We start from the raw sequence: 15,794 nt of genomic DNA on the forward strand, positions 1-15,794 counted from the left end.
TTACCTATACAGTACAAAGTAACATATATTCTTTATGAGAGAAATAACAGGCAGAATGTATTTCATTTAGTGCTCCCTCACCACCCTGATTCACTAGCATTGCTTGATCTACTGAATATAAAAGCCTGAACAAAGCTAAGCAACCTCATCCCTATTACTGTGTGACATCATTTTTGTGATTGGATTGCATTTTAGGGAGACTGGCGCTTCCGCAATTTGCCATTTTAGCAGAACATTTTGAAATCATGTGCAGAATCGCGGCAATTATGCACTTGAATCAAAACGCCCATGTGTGAAAGCAGCCTTATTGCTAGGAAACGTGGCTGGTGCCTTTCATAGGAGCACTATAGGCAGGCAGTGTTACTATTAATGTGCTCCTCCGATGCTTCCAAAGCACCAAGGAATACCATGTATTGCTTTTGGAGGGATTGTACAATAATCTGATCATAAGTGCACAGCTTTTGAAAGCGACAGCTCATGCCACAATATCCAAAGAGACAAGGAAGAAAATTTTTCTCGTACGATACCAGAACAAAACGAGTGACCCAGACTGCACATGCTTGGAAAAGAAAGAATACATTAAAATACAATACAATACATTACATCACTTCTGAAGGTATCTTCCACCGTACAAGAATGTTTGTAACTTTAGTAACCATCCTCATTTCTGATATGAGACTAACATGCAAAACAAACCATGGAAATCATTTGTCCGATAATTTCATCGTGTGTATAAGGCTGAACAAAGTACTGGTTTATTCTAACTCTTTAGAAGTGTCTTAAAGCATATTATTCTTTAGCGTTACAATTCAGACCCATTTTTTTTTTATTTAATTTCCATTACCAATTGGCAATTAGTCTAAAAACTACTCAAGGGCAATCCCTGTCCTACACGTCTTGCAATTTGAATAAATTCAGTACTACCCATCCAACATTAGCTATTGGACAAATACATTTAGTTGGCCAAAATGATAATAGTATTAGTATGCAACTGGAAATCATGTTGTGCTTACTTCTTTTGACCCCCACCCCGATTTCACCTCTTATTTGTATCATTCAGGAAGAAAATGACTTACCATATTGGCACCATTTCATACAGAATAAATGTTTTGGCACATCATGGTACACTGGGACATTTGAAAGCTGTCATAGTGAAAATATACATATCCCCCCAGTAACATACACAGAAAAAAAGTCTTTAGACATTGGGAGATTAATACTTTAATTACACACTTTTTACATTATGAAAATATGCCATACATAGTGTAAAAATAAATCTGAAGATCAGCTTATCACCATGAACAATAAATGAAAATTAAAGTACAAACTCAGGTCATTTCCAATGTATGGTGAGCAATAAAACACAAAATCCATGTCTTGTTAAGACAAAGAAATACAAATGTAAAAAGGTAAAACTGCATGACTGACAACTGTTTACAGTCATGTGCAAAGGCAAACATGGATGTTTTTGCGCTCAGTGACAAGAAAAATACTTCCAGTGATAAGACACACATGATCTTATTCAGAAAGTTGGTAAAGTTGTGCTGGTCTATTTGTTCCAGCATACAGATCAACTGCAGCTGTCAAAAAGATATATATATTTAAGGATAACTGGTGAAATTGAATTTGTTACCCAAAAGTAGCTGTTAAATACTCTGTGGTATCATCTGTCTAATTCAAAAAACAAGTCACCATAATATATTAAGAATAAGGAACTGAAGTGAATTTACTGCTCTTGGTTGCTGCATATAAAAATCAGCACTTTTAAAATTTAACGATAGGGAAAACTTATTTTGTTTTGTTTTGAATAGTATAGACTTATCTCAGGATTTTATTGCTCTCTGTGCCCCGATTAGGAAGATTCATCCTCTCTATTTGTCCTGTTTACCATTATCACTGAGAGTAAAAGTAAAAAAACCCAAATTTTGGGTTGTAAGCAGAACAGGAACAGAGGTGATACCTTACAATGGGGACACCAGAGGCAGTGACCATGGTGAGAACCATGGATTTCCTCACTTTGGAATGATTTCCTCTCACTTCCTGTTTTGGCTTTGGAGCAGGGAGTGAAAGGAAATCTCCCCAATGGGACACAGAAAGCAAAAAAAAAAATGAAAAAATAATTTTTTTTAGTTCTACTTTAGGGCTGTACATATTTGAGTGCAAATCTATCTGATTGAAAAATTGGTTGGATCAATAAAAACTGTTCATGTTACAGAAAAGCTTTTCACTGTGTATGGATTCCAAAACAAAAAAAGCTAATACAAAATATAGCCTGTCTTCCTGAATGCATGGGATGAAAGCAAATGGCCTGAAGGCCTGTGTTTCCATTGGTCCATGCCATATACTACATTTTGTTTTTCTTTGTTTAGGACAATGTATGAACATTTCAATTCACTCAAATCATGTCCAACATGGAGATTTAAAAGGGAACATTGTTCATTCCAAAAAATGTAGAATTACCCCTCAAAAAATAATGGTTTAATGAGCATATTGGAAATCACAGCAACCAATCAGAAAAACATGATTTCTATTAATATCCCTAGAAAAATAGCTTGGTAACGTTCACTATAAAAATAACGTATGGTTGATGCTGAGGGTTACAGCTACTTGGTGTGCATTACACATATCAGAATAAGAACGTTGTTCTAGAGCTAACATGATCACATGTGCCTCAAACTTTACTTTCTCTTCTGAATACGGTCATCGCTGATCACAACATCCACCTTATATAGTATCGTCAATAGCAGCCTAATGCCTAAAGAACCCTTCATTTAACAAGGGTCCTTTTGCATTCTGCAATTAAAATAATCAATCTACAACAGTGTTTAAAAAAGGAAATACAAAATGAGCAAAAAATATGTATATCTTAACAGAAAAGAAAGAAATATACATACATCTTTCAAAAATGACAAAAATATATACTACATTGTATTCACTTATGTATATGTTTGAAATAACTGCTATCTGGACTCATGACAACACTTTTGAAACCATTCAGTACATTAAATTTACCATAGACAATTGTAGTGTCAGGTTTGTGGTGGTAGAAAATTATTTAAAGCACGCCCTTCACTAGTGGCTGCAAAGCAAGCTAAACTTTCCACCAGATATTGGGCACCGAAAAGGTACCAATGTGTGGGACTCCTTTTTCAAAGTGTTGTTGCAGGATTCCCAGGGCCCCAATAGGACTAGTTGGCTTGCAGTATCCGGCTTCCTACATTTTACATATATCTAAGGAATGCTCCCACTACATCCCACAATGCAGCGTAGAGAGCCTCTCAACAGTTTGCTGAGGCCTGAGATCATAATGTTGGATTCCTGGGGATTTGCATTAGGTCATTCCTAGTATCTGCTATGTAAGCACTAGTGATAGGTCTGTTAAGGGACAAGAAATATATCAATAGATATTTAACAATGACAGTTTGGTTTATCAGCATTACATCAAAGCACTAGTGTAAGCTCCATCTCCTACCCAAATTCTGCAACCATCTACATTTAATTTCAAACTGGCCACACACATACACTAAGTCTGACTAATATTAAGATCAGGCCATCAGTACTGATTCTGGCCTACATTTGGGCAATAAAAAAATGTTACAGATTTGGCATACACACTTACAGAGGTTTTGTACGTACTCCAGTAGGTGTAAAGACTCTAAGAGAAGCAGCTGTATGATTACTTCCTATACAAGCAGATACAGACACCATATAATGAGATTTTCTATTCCACCTTTTATACATACACTACAGGTGTGTATAAGTTGGCTATGGCCTCACAATGATGTATACAAGTTTTCTGCTTTTAACACCACACTAGACCTAATTGATTTTATAACTGCCCTATGCTTACAGTCCCATACTAATAATAGTAAGTGCATATTAGGATTTTGGCAGTTCATGTTAACGAACAAAGAGCTGTGTAATATTAGGGCTTAGAGGTTAGAGACTATTCCCCTATATTACAAAGCTGTTGCTAAGTTTTTATTGGACCGATCAACCACATTTTTGGCAGGCAAGGACAGGTAATTATTACCATCATCTACTATACTTAGAGAACAAGATATTCAGCACTTTTCTTTATCAGTATATGATGTTCATGTAAATTGTATCTCCCCATAGGTTTGAAAAAATCTTTTCATATATAGTTTCTTCTCTTAGATTGGACAAATATCCCTAATTAAAATGTGTCAATGCAGGTTCAAGGCTTGAAAATTGTAATGGCCAGTAGGGTCCTTTTATAAATGATTTTATACAAGATTCACACAACTTTTACCAAAGGGTCACACATTTTTCTAACTGGATTTAATTGATAATATGTGGGAATCCTGGGTGAAAGTTGTGTGAATATTGTGTAGAACAAATTAGAGACAGACCCCCTAATATATGCTGCTCTAGGTAAAGTATCATGCAGCATGGCTTACAGTATATAGTTAATTGAAGCATTAGTGGAGAATATGACTAGAATTTTTGTTAATATAATTAATAAATTATGGATTAATAAAAAATTGTTGTAGCCAATAACAGATAATATACATAGAATGTCTGTTTGATAATTGTAGATTATCACGCAAAGTCAATCTCTTTTTGCAATGAGGGATTCCAGTGTTTAGTGAAGTTAGAGCACAATCTCTTAGGAAACACATCTCTTTGTTCTCTCTTAGATTGAACATAAACTAATGTTCAGGCTGTCAGTTGGTGTGACAATTTGCAATATATGAGAAAATAAGATTTTTGTCCTACCTATAAAATTATTTTCTTGGAGTACATTGTAGAACCAAATAGACTATGTGGTTGCTTTCAGAATATTGGGCAAACAAGAGCTGCAAAAACAACCCAGTAGACCCCACCTACTATACCATGCTTTAAGCAATATTAGGAGTGGAGCATGTGAACAGATGGAAGGGAACTGTACCCTCTAATGTACTCCAGGAAAAGAATTTCACAGGCAAGAAAAACATTCTGTTTTTATAACTGTACATGACAAGACACAGGATGGTATTTTGGAACCAACTGAAAAGCACATACCACATCCAAACAACGGAGAGTAACCTCTAGTTCATCACAGCATCGCTGCTAAGACAATGTCCTGTTTAAGATGGAAAGATGAAACCATCTTAGGAAAAATATATGCCTTTGGTTTCAAAATAGTCTTGTCCTTGTGTATCAGAAGAAAGGGTTCTTTACAGGTCAAGGCCATCAACTCAGAAACCCATCTTGTAGAAGTGATGGTGATAAGGATGGCAACCTTGCAAGTGATGGCAGACAAAGGAATATCCCCAAGAGACTCAAAGGACAATCTCTTAAGGACTATTAGGACTGGGTTAAAAGTTTATTTGAGTCGCTGGAGAATGTAGAGTATGAACAATGTTAGTGACACCAAGTAAGTGGGCCTTTACTAAGGAGTGAGAAGCAGATACCTTTTGAAAAAGAGTTTTGACCCTTGATGGTACTCAAGGCCAAACACTGATCCAGACTACACAGAGGCAATAGGATTAATTGCATGGCGTACTCCCTGGAATGGAATTTCCTTGTCTTGCACCAAGCAAAGTACACTTTCCAAGTACATTAGAGGTCAATGTCATAGCCCTTAATAGCGTAGGGATGACCAAATCTGATTGGCTCCTGTCCCTCAGGACCTGGGCTTCAACAGCCAAGCCATTTAAGCCAGTGGTCGAGAAGATGGATAGTAAACTGGCCACTTGAGCAGAAGATCAGGAGGATTTGGGAGGACCACAGAGAGTTCCAGGAGTCTGATAGAGTATAGTACCACATCCTCCTGGACCAGATTGGTGCAATGAGGATCATTAAAATGCCCTCCATCTCAGTCCTGCAGTGTGAGCGAGAAAGGAGCTTTATGTGGGAGAAAGGCATAGATCAAGTTGAACTAATCCCACCAGGGAGTCATTAGAGCTTCCACTGCTTAGTCCAGAGGATCCCTGCTCCTGGTGGCAAATGTGTTCAATTTGTTGTTGAACATAAAAGACAGGTGGTCCATATCCAATGTCCTCCACCTGTGACAGAGAGCTCAAAACACCGCAAGGTGGAGAGAACATTCTCTGGAATACAGACACTAACTGAGAAGGACAACCTGACAATTTTCCACACCTGGAATGTGCACGGTGGTCAGGGCTGGAAAATGAAGTTCTGTCCAAGCCAGAATCAGGTCCACTCTTCTTTGAGCTGTGTGGCTTCTGGTGCCTCCCTGATGGTTGACGTAAGCCACTGCAAATGCCATTGTATGACTGGTCCTGGTGGGTAACCTTGCAGCTGAGAGGTCCAGTGTTGAAGAGATAACTGAATTGCTCTGAGTGCCATAATATTGATTAGGAGCTGAGCTTTCTCCAATTACCAAGCCCCAAGTGCTGAGAGGGTATGCAGGACTCCTCCCACGATGACAGGCTGATATCTGTTGTGAGCACCTTCCAGATCACCAGGGAAAAGGATTTCAAAGATTCCACCATCGGAATGGACGTCCACCACACCAGAATAAGCCTGGTCTTGCTTGCCAGGCATATCGGACAATTCGAAGACTGAGCCTACTTGTCCCACACTGCCAAAATCATGAGCTGCAATAGTCTGCTTCTATGGAACTACCATGAAGGAGGCCACCATTAGGCCCAAAACCCGAACTCGAAGACGTTGGAGAATTCGACAGCATAAAGCAGGGTGGAGTTAGTGACTGAAGTTCTGGTTTGTTGCCCCTGGAAACATTGTTCTGGACCCAAGCATCTCAAGTATCATAAGACCAGTTGGCAGCAATGGCCAAGAGACATCCCCCAACTTTGACAAATTGGGGTATTCCCTCATTAAGAGTAGAACTTTTTTCGAGACTTGGTGGGCTTGGGGGTACAGGCCTTACAGGAGAATTAAGTTTCAAGCTTGCACTTGAACCCCATGACTGAAAGAGAAATGAAAATAATTGTTCTCATCTTAAGAGCAGAAGGTTTATGCCCTGGAGTTTTTGCTTTGGGGTACAGGCCTTACAGCAGAATTAAGTTTCAAGCTTGGACTTGAACCCCAGACTAAGAGCGAAATGAAAAGAACTCTCCTCATCACAGGAGCAGAAGGTTTATGTCCTGGAGTTTTTTTGCCTTCTTTTTCTGAGGTAAATAGATACTCTTCCATCCCTAATTTTCTACATATAGGTGTCCCAAGATTCAGCAAAAAAAGGTCATCCAATGCTTCTTGCACGGAAGCTCAGCAGACCAATATTTCAGCCAAATGATCTTTCGCATCTGTACCAAATAGAGACCCATCCTGGATACCTGTTGAAGTGAATGCATAAGCCCATAGCACAGGGCCATGGGCAAGAACTCTAGTTTTTGGAGTACAGAAGGATCCATTAATATGAACCCAGGGTCCTGAGCCATGGCCTTAGACGAGACAGCAAGAGCCTGGAAGATAGACATGGTTACAATGGCAGGTTGCATAGCAAGGCCTGCAAGGGGGGAAGAAGGACTTGGAAAGGGCTTCTAACTTATAATGCACAGGGTCCTTAAATACTGAAACATCCTGTTAAGGTTTTGTTAAGGCAGGAAATAGCTGGTTCTACAATCGGGAAAGCACATTTCTTCAGGAATTCCTCTTCAATAGCATATTGCTGAGCACAATGCTTGGCATTGGTAGAGATTTTCTCAGGATGAGGCCAGTCACTTTAAAACACCAAAAAAGTAAAGTAATGTAAAAGTGAAAGTACATGGTGTTAGCAGGCCAAGGTGTTTTTATGGAACCTAGGCTGGTGACCTCTGAAAAGGCTGTTCTAGGTCAAGGCACATGCAAACTACATCAGTAAGGGCAGAAATAGGTTCCTTAGGTTTGATAGACATATCAGCAAATTGAATTTCCTCATGTACCAAAACCTCTAAACTGGACAAGGTACCATCCTCATCCTCAACTTCAGGAAGTGAAGTGCCAAAGCAGCTAGAGGAAGTTCAGATATGGACTCTGGGGGAGAGGATGTGGAGGCCTGCTTGTGGCCCCTGCAGTTTAAGGCCTCAAATAGGGCTGAACATTTCCCCATAAATTCAGACATTGTGCTATAAAATACCTCTCTCAACAATAAAGGAGGAGCAGGGTTAAGTTTGATAAAGGTCTTTGCTTACAAAAACAAAACCTCTAGGGAAAATACTGCATGCCCCCTTTCTGAGACATTAGCCAACTGTAGGATGACAGGGCCTAACACCTTCCCCCTTTGTGATCCACCACAGATTGTGAGGAATGCCACACTAGAGGTACTCATAAATATACACTGCTGAGCAGGAAGGATTAATCCTTCTGTGATCAGTTACTGTAAGCAGAAAGAATATCCAATAGATTTCTGTGCTGTGATGATGAAAGTGAGGCAAGCAGAAGTGAAAAGTCTGCATGCATGCGTGCAAAGATCACACACATATGCACATTATGCCTGCCCAGAAAAAAGGCTGTACAAATACAGTGAGGCCCCCATGCTGAGAGCATGGCAACACAAAATTGGTGGCAAATGTAAAAAATGGACCATACTTCCCACACCGCCAACTGCAATTGATTTTGGAGTGCAGCACATCTAGGTTCTCAGATATGGCAAAGCACTGGCTTACAGCAGTTCTCCCAGTCGGCCATGAAGGATGTTAGGGACAAAGCCCCAACCAATGATCTTTGCCCTCCTGGTGGGAATACTCCCTATGGAGTCTTCATGGACCGATTGCTATACAGCTATGGACCTGTACAGCACCCTGTGGCTAATTCAACTCAGCCCTGTATCTTCTTCCTGGTGGGATTTGAGTACGACCCCCCAAAGCAAAGCCAAGGAGTAACCAGTTCAAAAGCTGCTAAATTAAGCTTCAGCAACTCTGCAGCAGTTAAAGAAAACTTCCTAGTAGTAATAATCTTGAGAAAACAAAAAAGATAAAAGAAAGTGGTGTACTTCTCACAGAGCAGAGAGAAGACGTTTGTTCTCCTAAGGACAATGGCAACAAAAAAAGTGGAGACATACTGTGAGAATGGAGTAATACTGGTTTGTCCTTACAGCTCTTGTTTGCAGTGTCCAATCTGCCAAAGGCAGCTGCATACCTCTTCGGTTCCAGAATACCATCCTGTGTCCTGTAATGTATGAGTAAGAAAGGGCTCTCCTTGGGTTGGATTTCAAACTGTGTAGCTTAGTTATAAATCCTGAATTACCCACCATACTTTTTATATATACAGTATATAATGTAAAATAGAGATGGGGTTCTTAAGATATTATCAGCTTGCTATGGGTTACAGAGTTATAGGTTATAGGTTTGCCTCAACCTTCATATGTGTAGCAAAATGAGTAGATATTATAGATTATTATATGACCTAATACTAATATGATGAATAAATGAATAATAAAGATTATATTCATATGTACATCCCAGGGGTTACTCCAAGCTTGCATCTTATGTACTATTCATAAAATGCAGGCTGGAGTGTAGAAACTGTAGATTTCTCAGCAAAATATTGCTGCAAACATGCCGTGAGAGGTTGCTAACATGATTTTGACAGATCATGTAACCAGCATTTCTTCGCCCTGACTTTTCTCATTTATTGAAATGACAGAGGCTTCACTTGCTTCAAAGATGTGCTTTATAAATGTGCATTATTTTCAAAGCTGCAGTACAGGCACAGTAAGGCCATGCATAAATCTTGCATACTGAGTTAACTGAACTCAATGGGGAAGGTGTCATGTGCAGTCCCATAGATGCCAAATGGCCCAGTCTAATTGACATCCGCTCCTGGAACTTAAATTGAATGCTTGTACCCAATGTGCATTTTTCCCATGAAATTCAAGGAACCATGCACTGCCAAATAAATGTCATTCAACCTGCAGAGGAATGAATGCAGATTCAACACATGGAAGCAGAATTCCTATATACATCATTGCTGAAACAATGTATGGCAGACAAACTCTTTACTTCACTTTTATCTCAATCTCTTATGATCTCAGTTTTCTATGTTACATTGAACATACCTGGTTTGAACATACATTTAGCAAAATTTGAAAGATATAGCTACCAGTGAAATCAAAATGGCATATATACAGTATATAATGTTACCACCTTTAAAACATATAATAATATAGTATGTACTGATTCTTTAGCAAACTTATTGGCTTAAATGTTTGAATTTTTTAAATGAATAAGAGGACTGCTAGCAATATAATAGTTGGCCTTACATTTGTCAACTTGCTATTAGCATTGACTAACCTGTACCACAAATACATCCTAAACAGTATTATATTCCTACAAAAAGTCAATAGTAGCATTAAAATAAGGTAAAAGGAGAAATAAAGCATGTCTTGAATGCATTTGCTTTACCTCTTCTAAATGAGGTAAAAAAAAAGAAAATGGTGTCTAGTCCCATGGGGGTTTATTTACTAAGAGCCAAATCAGCCTCACTTACTGTATGCATAGAAACCAAACAGCTTCCAGGTTTTATTGCCAGAGCTTAATTGAACAAGCTGAGGTTAGAAGCTGATTGGTTTCTTTGCAGCCTGATTTTGTGAGCCCGATTTTGCACTCTCCAGCTTTAGTAAATAAACCACACAGTGTCTAGTTCCCATGTGATGACTAAATTAATCACAAAATAAAACTCATACAGGCAAAAAAGCAAAAATCTACCAAAGTACGGGAAGAATAAATATGGAAAATGTGTTCTGAATGCAATGAACAATGAATGCAATTATTGCAATCACTGAACAAAAGGTAACATCTATTAAAATTTTCAGTCATATAAAGATTAATATATGACAGAAAAACATTTTTTCCCTACAAAACTCAGTCAGTTAAGGAATGCAAAAGTGTGATGTGTGCAAATGAGGTAGGGAACTTAATAAAGTATATCTCTAGGCAAAACTTTTTTTTTTTTGGTGAAAGGTTACCCTTTTATTGCTGTCCGATTTCCCATTGGGAACATTCATTCCTTTATTTATAATGGTGACCACTGTCACCCTGTAGGAAAATTAGTGGAAATTCAATATCTTAGAGTTAGGGGAAATCTTATTATGGGGACATCTGTTTCAGGGATAACTGTCTAAGAGTGCAATTTAACAAATTTTTGAAGATTTTATCCAACTTCCTGTTGCATCTCTGGGAGAGGATGAAAGGAAATTTCCCCAATACTACACAGACAGCGAAAAAAAAAAAAAATAACCTGACAGAAGTTTTAACCCATCTCTGCTCTATCCAAAGCAAAAACTAAAGATTTACACTTTAGGGACTGTATGCGATATAGACAGTTCCAAGAACCATACATATATCTAAAGATATTACAGTTGTCCTTATGCACTTATTTCCCAGGCATTGGCATTCTGAACTGTAGGTCAGATAGAGTGGAGAATAGTTTAATTGATGCCTATAACCCCATTGGAAAGATTCCCCTCTTTTTCTGCCCTGGTGACAAACACAGGAAATCTCCCAAATGCACATACAGCTTTAAAGACCTAATAGAGGTTCTAACTCTTCACTACTCTAGTATAAAACAAATTTACATTCTCTTTCAGGGACCCAGTAATGAAAACCTGACAGAGGTTTTAATCCTCCTCCACTCTTTCCACAAAGAAAAAAATGTGGGTGAAGCTGGACAAAAACATAGCAGGGAGAAACTTGGTTGGATAGTTAAACAGAGAACAAGTATAAAATGTATATAAGAATATGACATTTCTCAGTGTAATTTAAAGCCCACAGTTAAGAAAAAGCAATGAAACTAATCCATTTTTTGTAATGACCTTGCAGGCTTCTAAAACTGGGGTGGGATAAAAGAAAATGATATTACTATTCATAGCTTACAGCAATGAGTATAACTGTGTTCTAAGAGAAAGCATCCACAATGATACATAGACTGCTTCATCCAAAAATGGTTAGCACCATACAAGATTTAAAACATAAAGTACAGCATGTAAATACATGATGGAATTAACCAAAAGTAAAGCATTCAGTTCTGATGCATAAAAACCAAAGGAGGAAAAGTTATATTGTTGTTTTAGGATGAATGTATATTTTAGTGGAAATCTTGCATTTTCTGAAAATGTCACTTGTCAATGTGACGGAAACTGCTTATTACCTTTTGGCAAAACTAAAGAAAGATGTATTTCAATAAAATATTGTTATTAGGTAATATAGCATACTAATGAGGGTCAGCCGTGTTTTATTTCCATTTTACCTGAAAACCATAACAATAATCATTTATTGATACCTCAACACTTCAATGAAAAGTGAAATTTGCTTCTCCTTATTACAAATACTAGCACATGATGTGTGATAACACCAGGAAATACTACAGATTTACTTTTGCATTCTTTAGAATAAAGTAAGGCAACCACTAGGGTAAGCCTCTGCAGGATATTGTTTTGTTAAAAATAAATTCCCTTCATAAACCTGTTCCTCAGACTTAATACTTGAGACAGCTACCTCAAGTTGTCTCATTATAGGCAAATCTCTTACAAAGATGGTGGGGGATAATTGGTTCATTGCATCATAGCAGTAAAAAATACATTTCTGTACATACAGTGAAGGGGATCTGTGTTGCTGTTTTGAATACATTTGTAAAAACCATTAGATATAAGAAAGATATCCTCAAAAAGTATGACTACCATGCGAAAATGGACAAAATTGTGCTTTTCAAGACAGCATCATATAAGCAGTTTGTAGACACAGTGAAAAACAACCTGACTATAAAAAAATTACCTTCTGTATCTGTATGCAGTGTGCCCCTCAATTAAAAGAAAAAGCTTTGAAATACTGTCTTAAGTGAACACAATGGTGTTTTTTTAGGTTTTTTTTTATCTTTTTAAGTAGAATAAAACCAAAAATAAACATTTCTTCTGCACCAATAATAATAAGACATGGACTAATAATATATTACATCTATAAATGTAAAAGCAGCTATATTCTTACCACTGTCTGGGTTTGGAATATGCAGATAAAGTCAGTCACACAATGATGATATGACCGCTATGCACTAACATCTAATCTCTTCAATACATCAATGCTTTTATCAAGGCTTTGTGAATAAAGGTACAACAGCAAAAAATAAGGCATGATGATTGATTATCAGCATGTTAGGCAGAAACACAGAGCAAAACCCTTTGGCGACCACAACACTTACTGTGGCTGGAGTTTTAGCCATAGACTGCACATTACAAACTTCTTCATAAAAATAATGAGGACATGAATGCATTATATCAATATTAGCAAGATCCTGCCACACAATGTCATACATTTTACTCCCATCAGAGAATTAAAAGATCTCTGTTATGGAGAATCTCCATTGCTGCTTAGTTTATAAGAAAATTCATGAGCCAGGATTGGTCTGTTGATGAAAACTAGGTCTTCCCATTTTTGGTTAACCTTATTCATTGCCAAATGTCTTATGCACCACAGGATGCAGCCTCTCAGACAACTCAACTCCAAACTTTGTGGCATCCATGGAACATATTTGATAACTGTGATATGCCCATCTTGTACTTCCTGGAGGGCTGTGGTTAGCATGGAATGAAAAGATGCTGAAGACAATCAGGACCTTTGAACCTCAGTAGTAGATCTGGGCTTGTCAAGTAGGAGATGATACATAGCTGGATGGATCTCCGAAAAAGAATAGCACTGCTCTTATATCTCAACCAACTTATCTCTTCCTTGCTACAAGCCATGGCGTTACTCCCTTTAATTGAACGAAAGTGACTTGTTAAGGGTTTTGGGTAAGTAGTCACAAAGATCAATCGCCTAGCATATAAGGTTCAACCACTCAGCAAACTCCGGAAACATCATGCATGTCATTAGTCTGTAAAAACATTGAGATGACACAAATCACTTGTGCTATTTGGCATGGAGGTTCAGTTGGAAATGAATTGCAAGAAGAGTTATTGTCAGTATATGGAGATATGTCTTCAACAAATGGTCTTTTATGACATTACAAGCCAAGTGTATGGATGTTTATAAGCTAAGCACTAATATAAAGTGTCATATAAATGTATGGTCAAGTAACTCCACAGATCCAAAGATTCCATCAGCAGTGTTCACTACTGCCAAATAGCTTGTGCAAGAAGACAAAAGATGGACATGTAGAAGCAGGTATATGTAAACGTATGAAGTCATTCTTTTAAATGTTTATCTATAAATACACAGTTTTAATTATTTACAACTTCATGCTTGCATGGTTAGACTTGTCACTGCAAAAAGAAACAGGAAAAACAGCTGTCAGTGGTAAGGCAGTGCAGGCAAAATCAAACAGTGCAGTCATTTTTACCAAAACGTACTTAAACCCTCCAAGGTCTATGTCACCATGCAATGAAAACATTTAGCTATGGGATTTCCACATGATAAATAAATCACCACAAAAACTAAACTTAGGCATCCAGGGGGTACATAGGTTTAAATGGCCTGGTTCCCCCATTACTTAAGTAGGAAACCATTTAAAGAGAATTAAAGTTAAATGACTAAGTCATTGACTGGGCACTTAATAGAGCAAGGTGCATGGCTGCAATGCAAAACTATCATTCCCTTGGTTTAGTTAAAGTCATAATATAGATTTACCAGTACAATGTGTATAGACATTGTTTTTCCAGGCTACCCAGGACTGCTTCATTAAGGCAACGACATGCCAACAAGGTCAGTCATTTGAAATAATTCCCTTCCTCCCCATCCCCAACCACTAAACTCAGTTACATATTTTACAAAGTTGCTGATCGCTGATATAAGTTCTGTTGCAACAATGGCAGAGCTCTCAAAACTCCCCTTATATTATATTTCCACTGCTGCTGGACTGTACCCATAGTCAACCAAAGCCAGTGCTGTGCATTCACACATTCTCAGTGAGAGGAATCTGCTGTAACCTATAAAGCAGAAGTGAGGTTTACAGATTTGCTGCATCAAAAATGCGCCAGTCAGCACTCAAAAAGTCAGCAGTGAGCAGATTTTAAAAACATTAACTGCTTATAATGATGTGGGATGAGGAATCACAATCTTTCAGTTTATTTCCTACTTCAGTCATAGAAGAGAATGGTGTGTGTGTGTGTCCAATTCTAGGTGTTTTCAATTAACTCACCTTTTAAATCCTACATACATGAGACATATGTATGTTCTATACAATCATTTGTTTATCAACATTTACTGATGCTAAATATTGTATTATTGGGACATTCCTTAATCCTTAAAATGAATTTTATTGAACATTCCCACAGTCAAGAGAGTGGAAAGACATTTTCTTGGGATGTTTTGAAGCAGGACATATAGATGGAAGGACAAAGTCTTGGTTAAGGTGGAAGAAAATACTTTAAGCACAAAAGAGGTTTTTGACCTTAGGACAACCTTATTCTTGTGTAGTACTAGAAGATGTTCTTTACAGGATAAGGCCGCTCACTCAGAGATCCTCCATGTAGAGGCAATGAGTAATGATAAAGGTTTCCTTGTGAGTAAGGTAATATCCCCAAAAGGATTTCAAGGGCCAAAAGAACTAGGTTCAGGTCTGACAGAGTCACAGGGGAATTAACAGGGGGAGAAATGTGTACAACACCCTACACAAAGGCCTTAACTAAGGAATGAGAGTTACTCAAGGCCAGATCCTGATCTAGACCAGACTAGTGGAAGGACTAGGACGCATCCTAAGATGATATTTACTGGTCTTGCACCATGCAAAATGGTTCTTTCAGGTGCCATGACAGACTTTGCAAGAAGGTGACTTCTTAGCCTTCTGGAAGGTAGAGATAACTGAATCCAATAGGCCCCCTGCCCCTGTATGACCTGGGCTTCCAAAACCATGCCATTACAGCCAGTGATCAAGAAGCAGGATGGAGGACTGGCCCT

At 38.1% G+C, this 15,794-nt stretch overlaps 1 protein-coding gene across 1 annotated transcript in view; it reads right to left on the reverse strand.

The window, feature by feature from the left end:
• Positions 1-1,205: 1,205 nt before the first annotated feature.
• The window catches only part of COL25A1 (collagen type XXV alpha 1 chain), a 658,924-nt gene continuing 644,335 nt past the window's right edge, over positions 1,206-15,794 (reverse strand). Inside the window, exon 36 of the mRNA XM_089668497.1 lies at positions 1,206-14,161. Coding sequence (XP_089524623.1) covers positions 14,159-14,161 — 3 coding nt within the window. The 3' untranslated portion in view covers positions 1,206-14,158. The remainder of the gene's footprint in view (positions 14,162-15,794) is intronic.

Source organism: Staurois parvus, unplaced genomic scaffold (assembly GCF_062004578.1).
Source record: "Staurois parvus isolate SC_StPar_1 unplaced genomic scaffold, SC_StPar_1.0 ptg000058l, whole genome shotgun sequence".
Taxonomy (NCBI): domain Eukaryota; kingdom Metazoa; phylum Chordata; class Amphibia; order Anura; family Ranidae; genus Staurois; species Staurois parvus.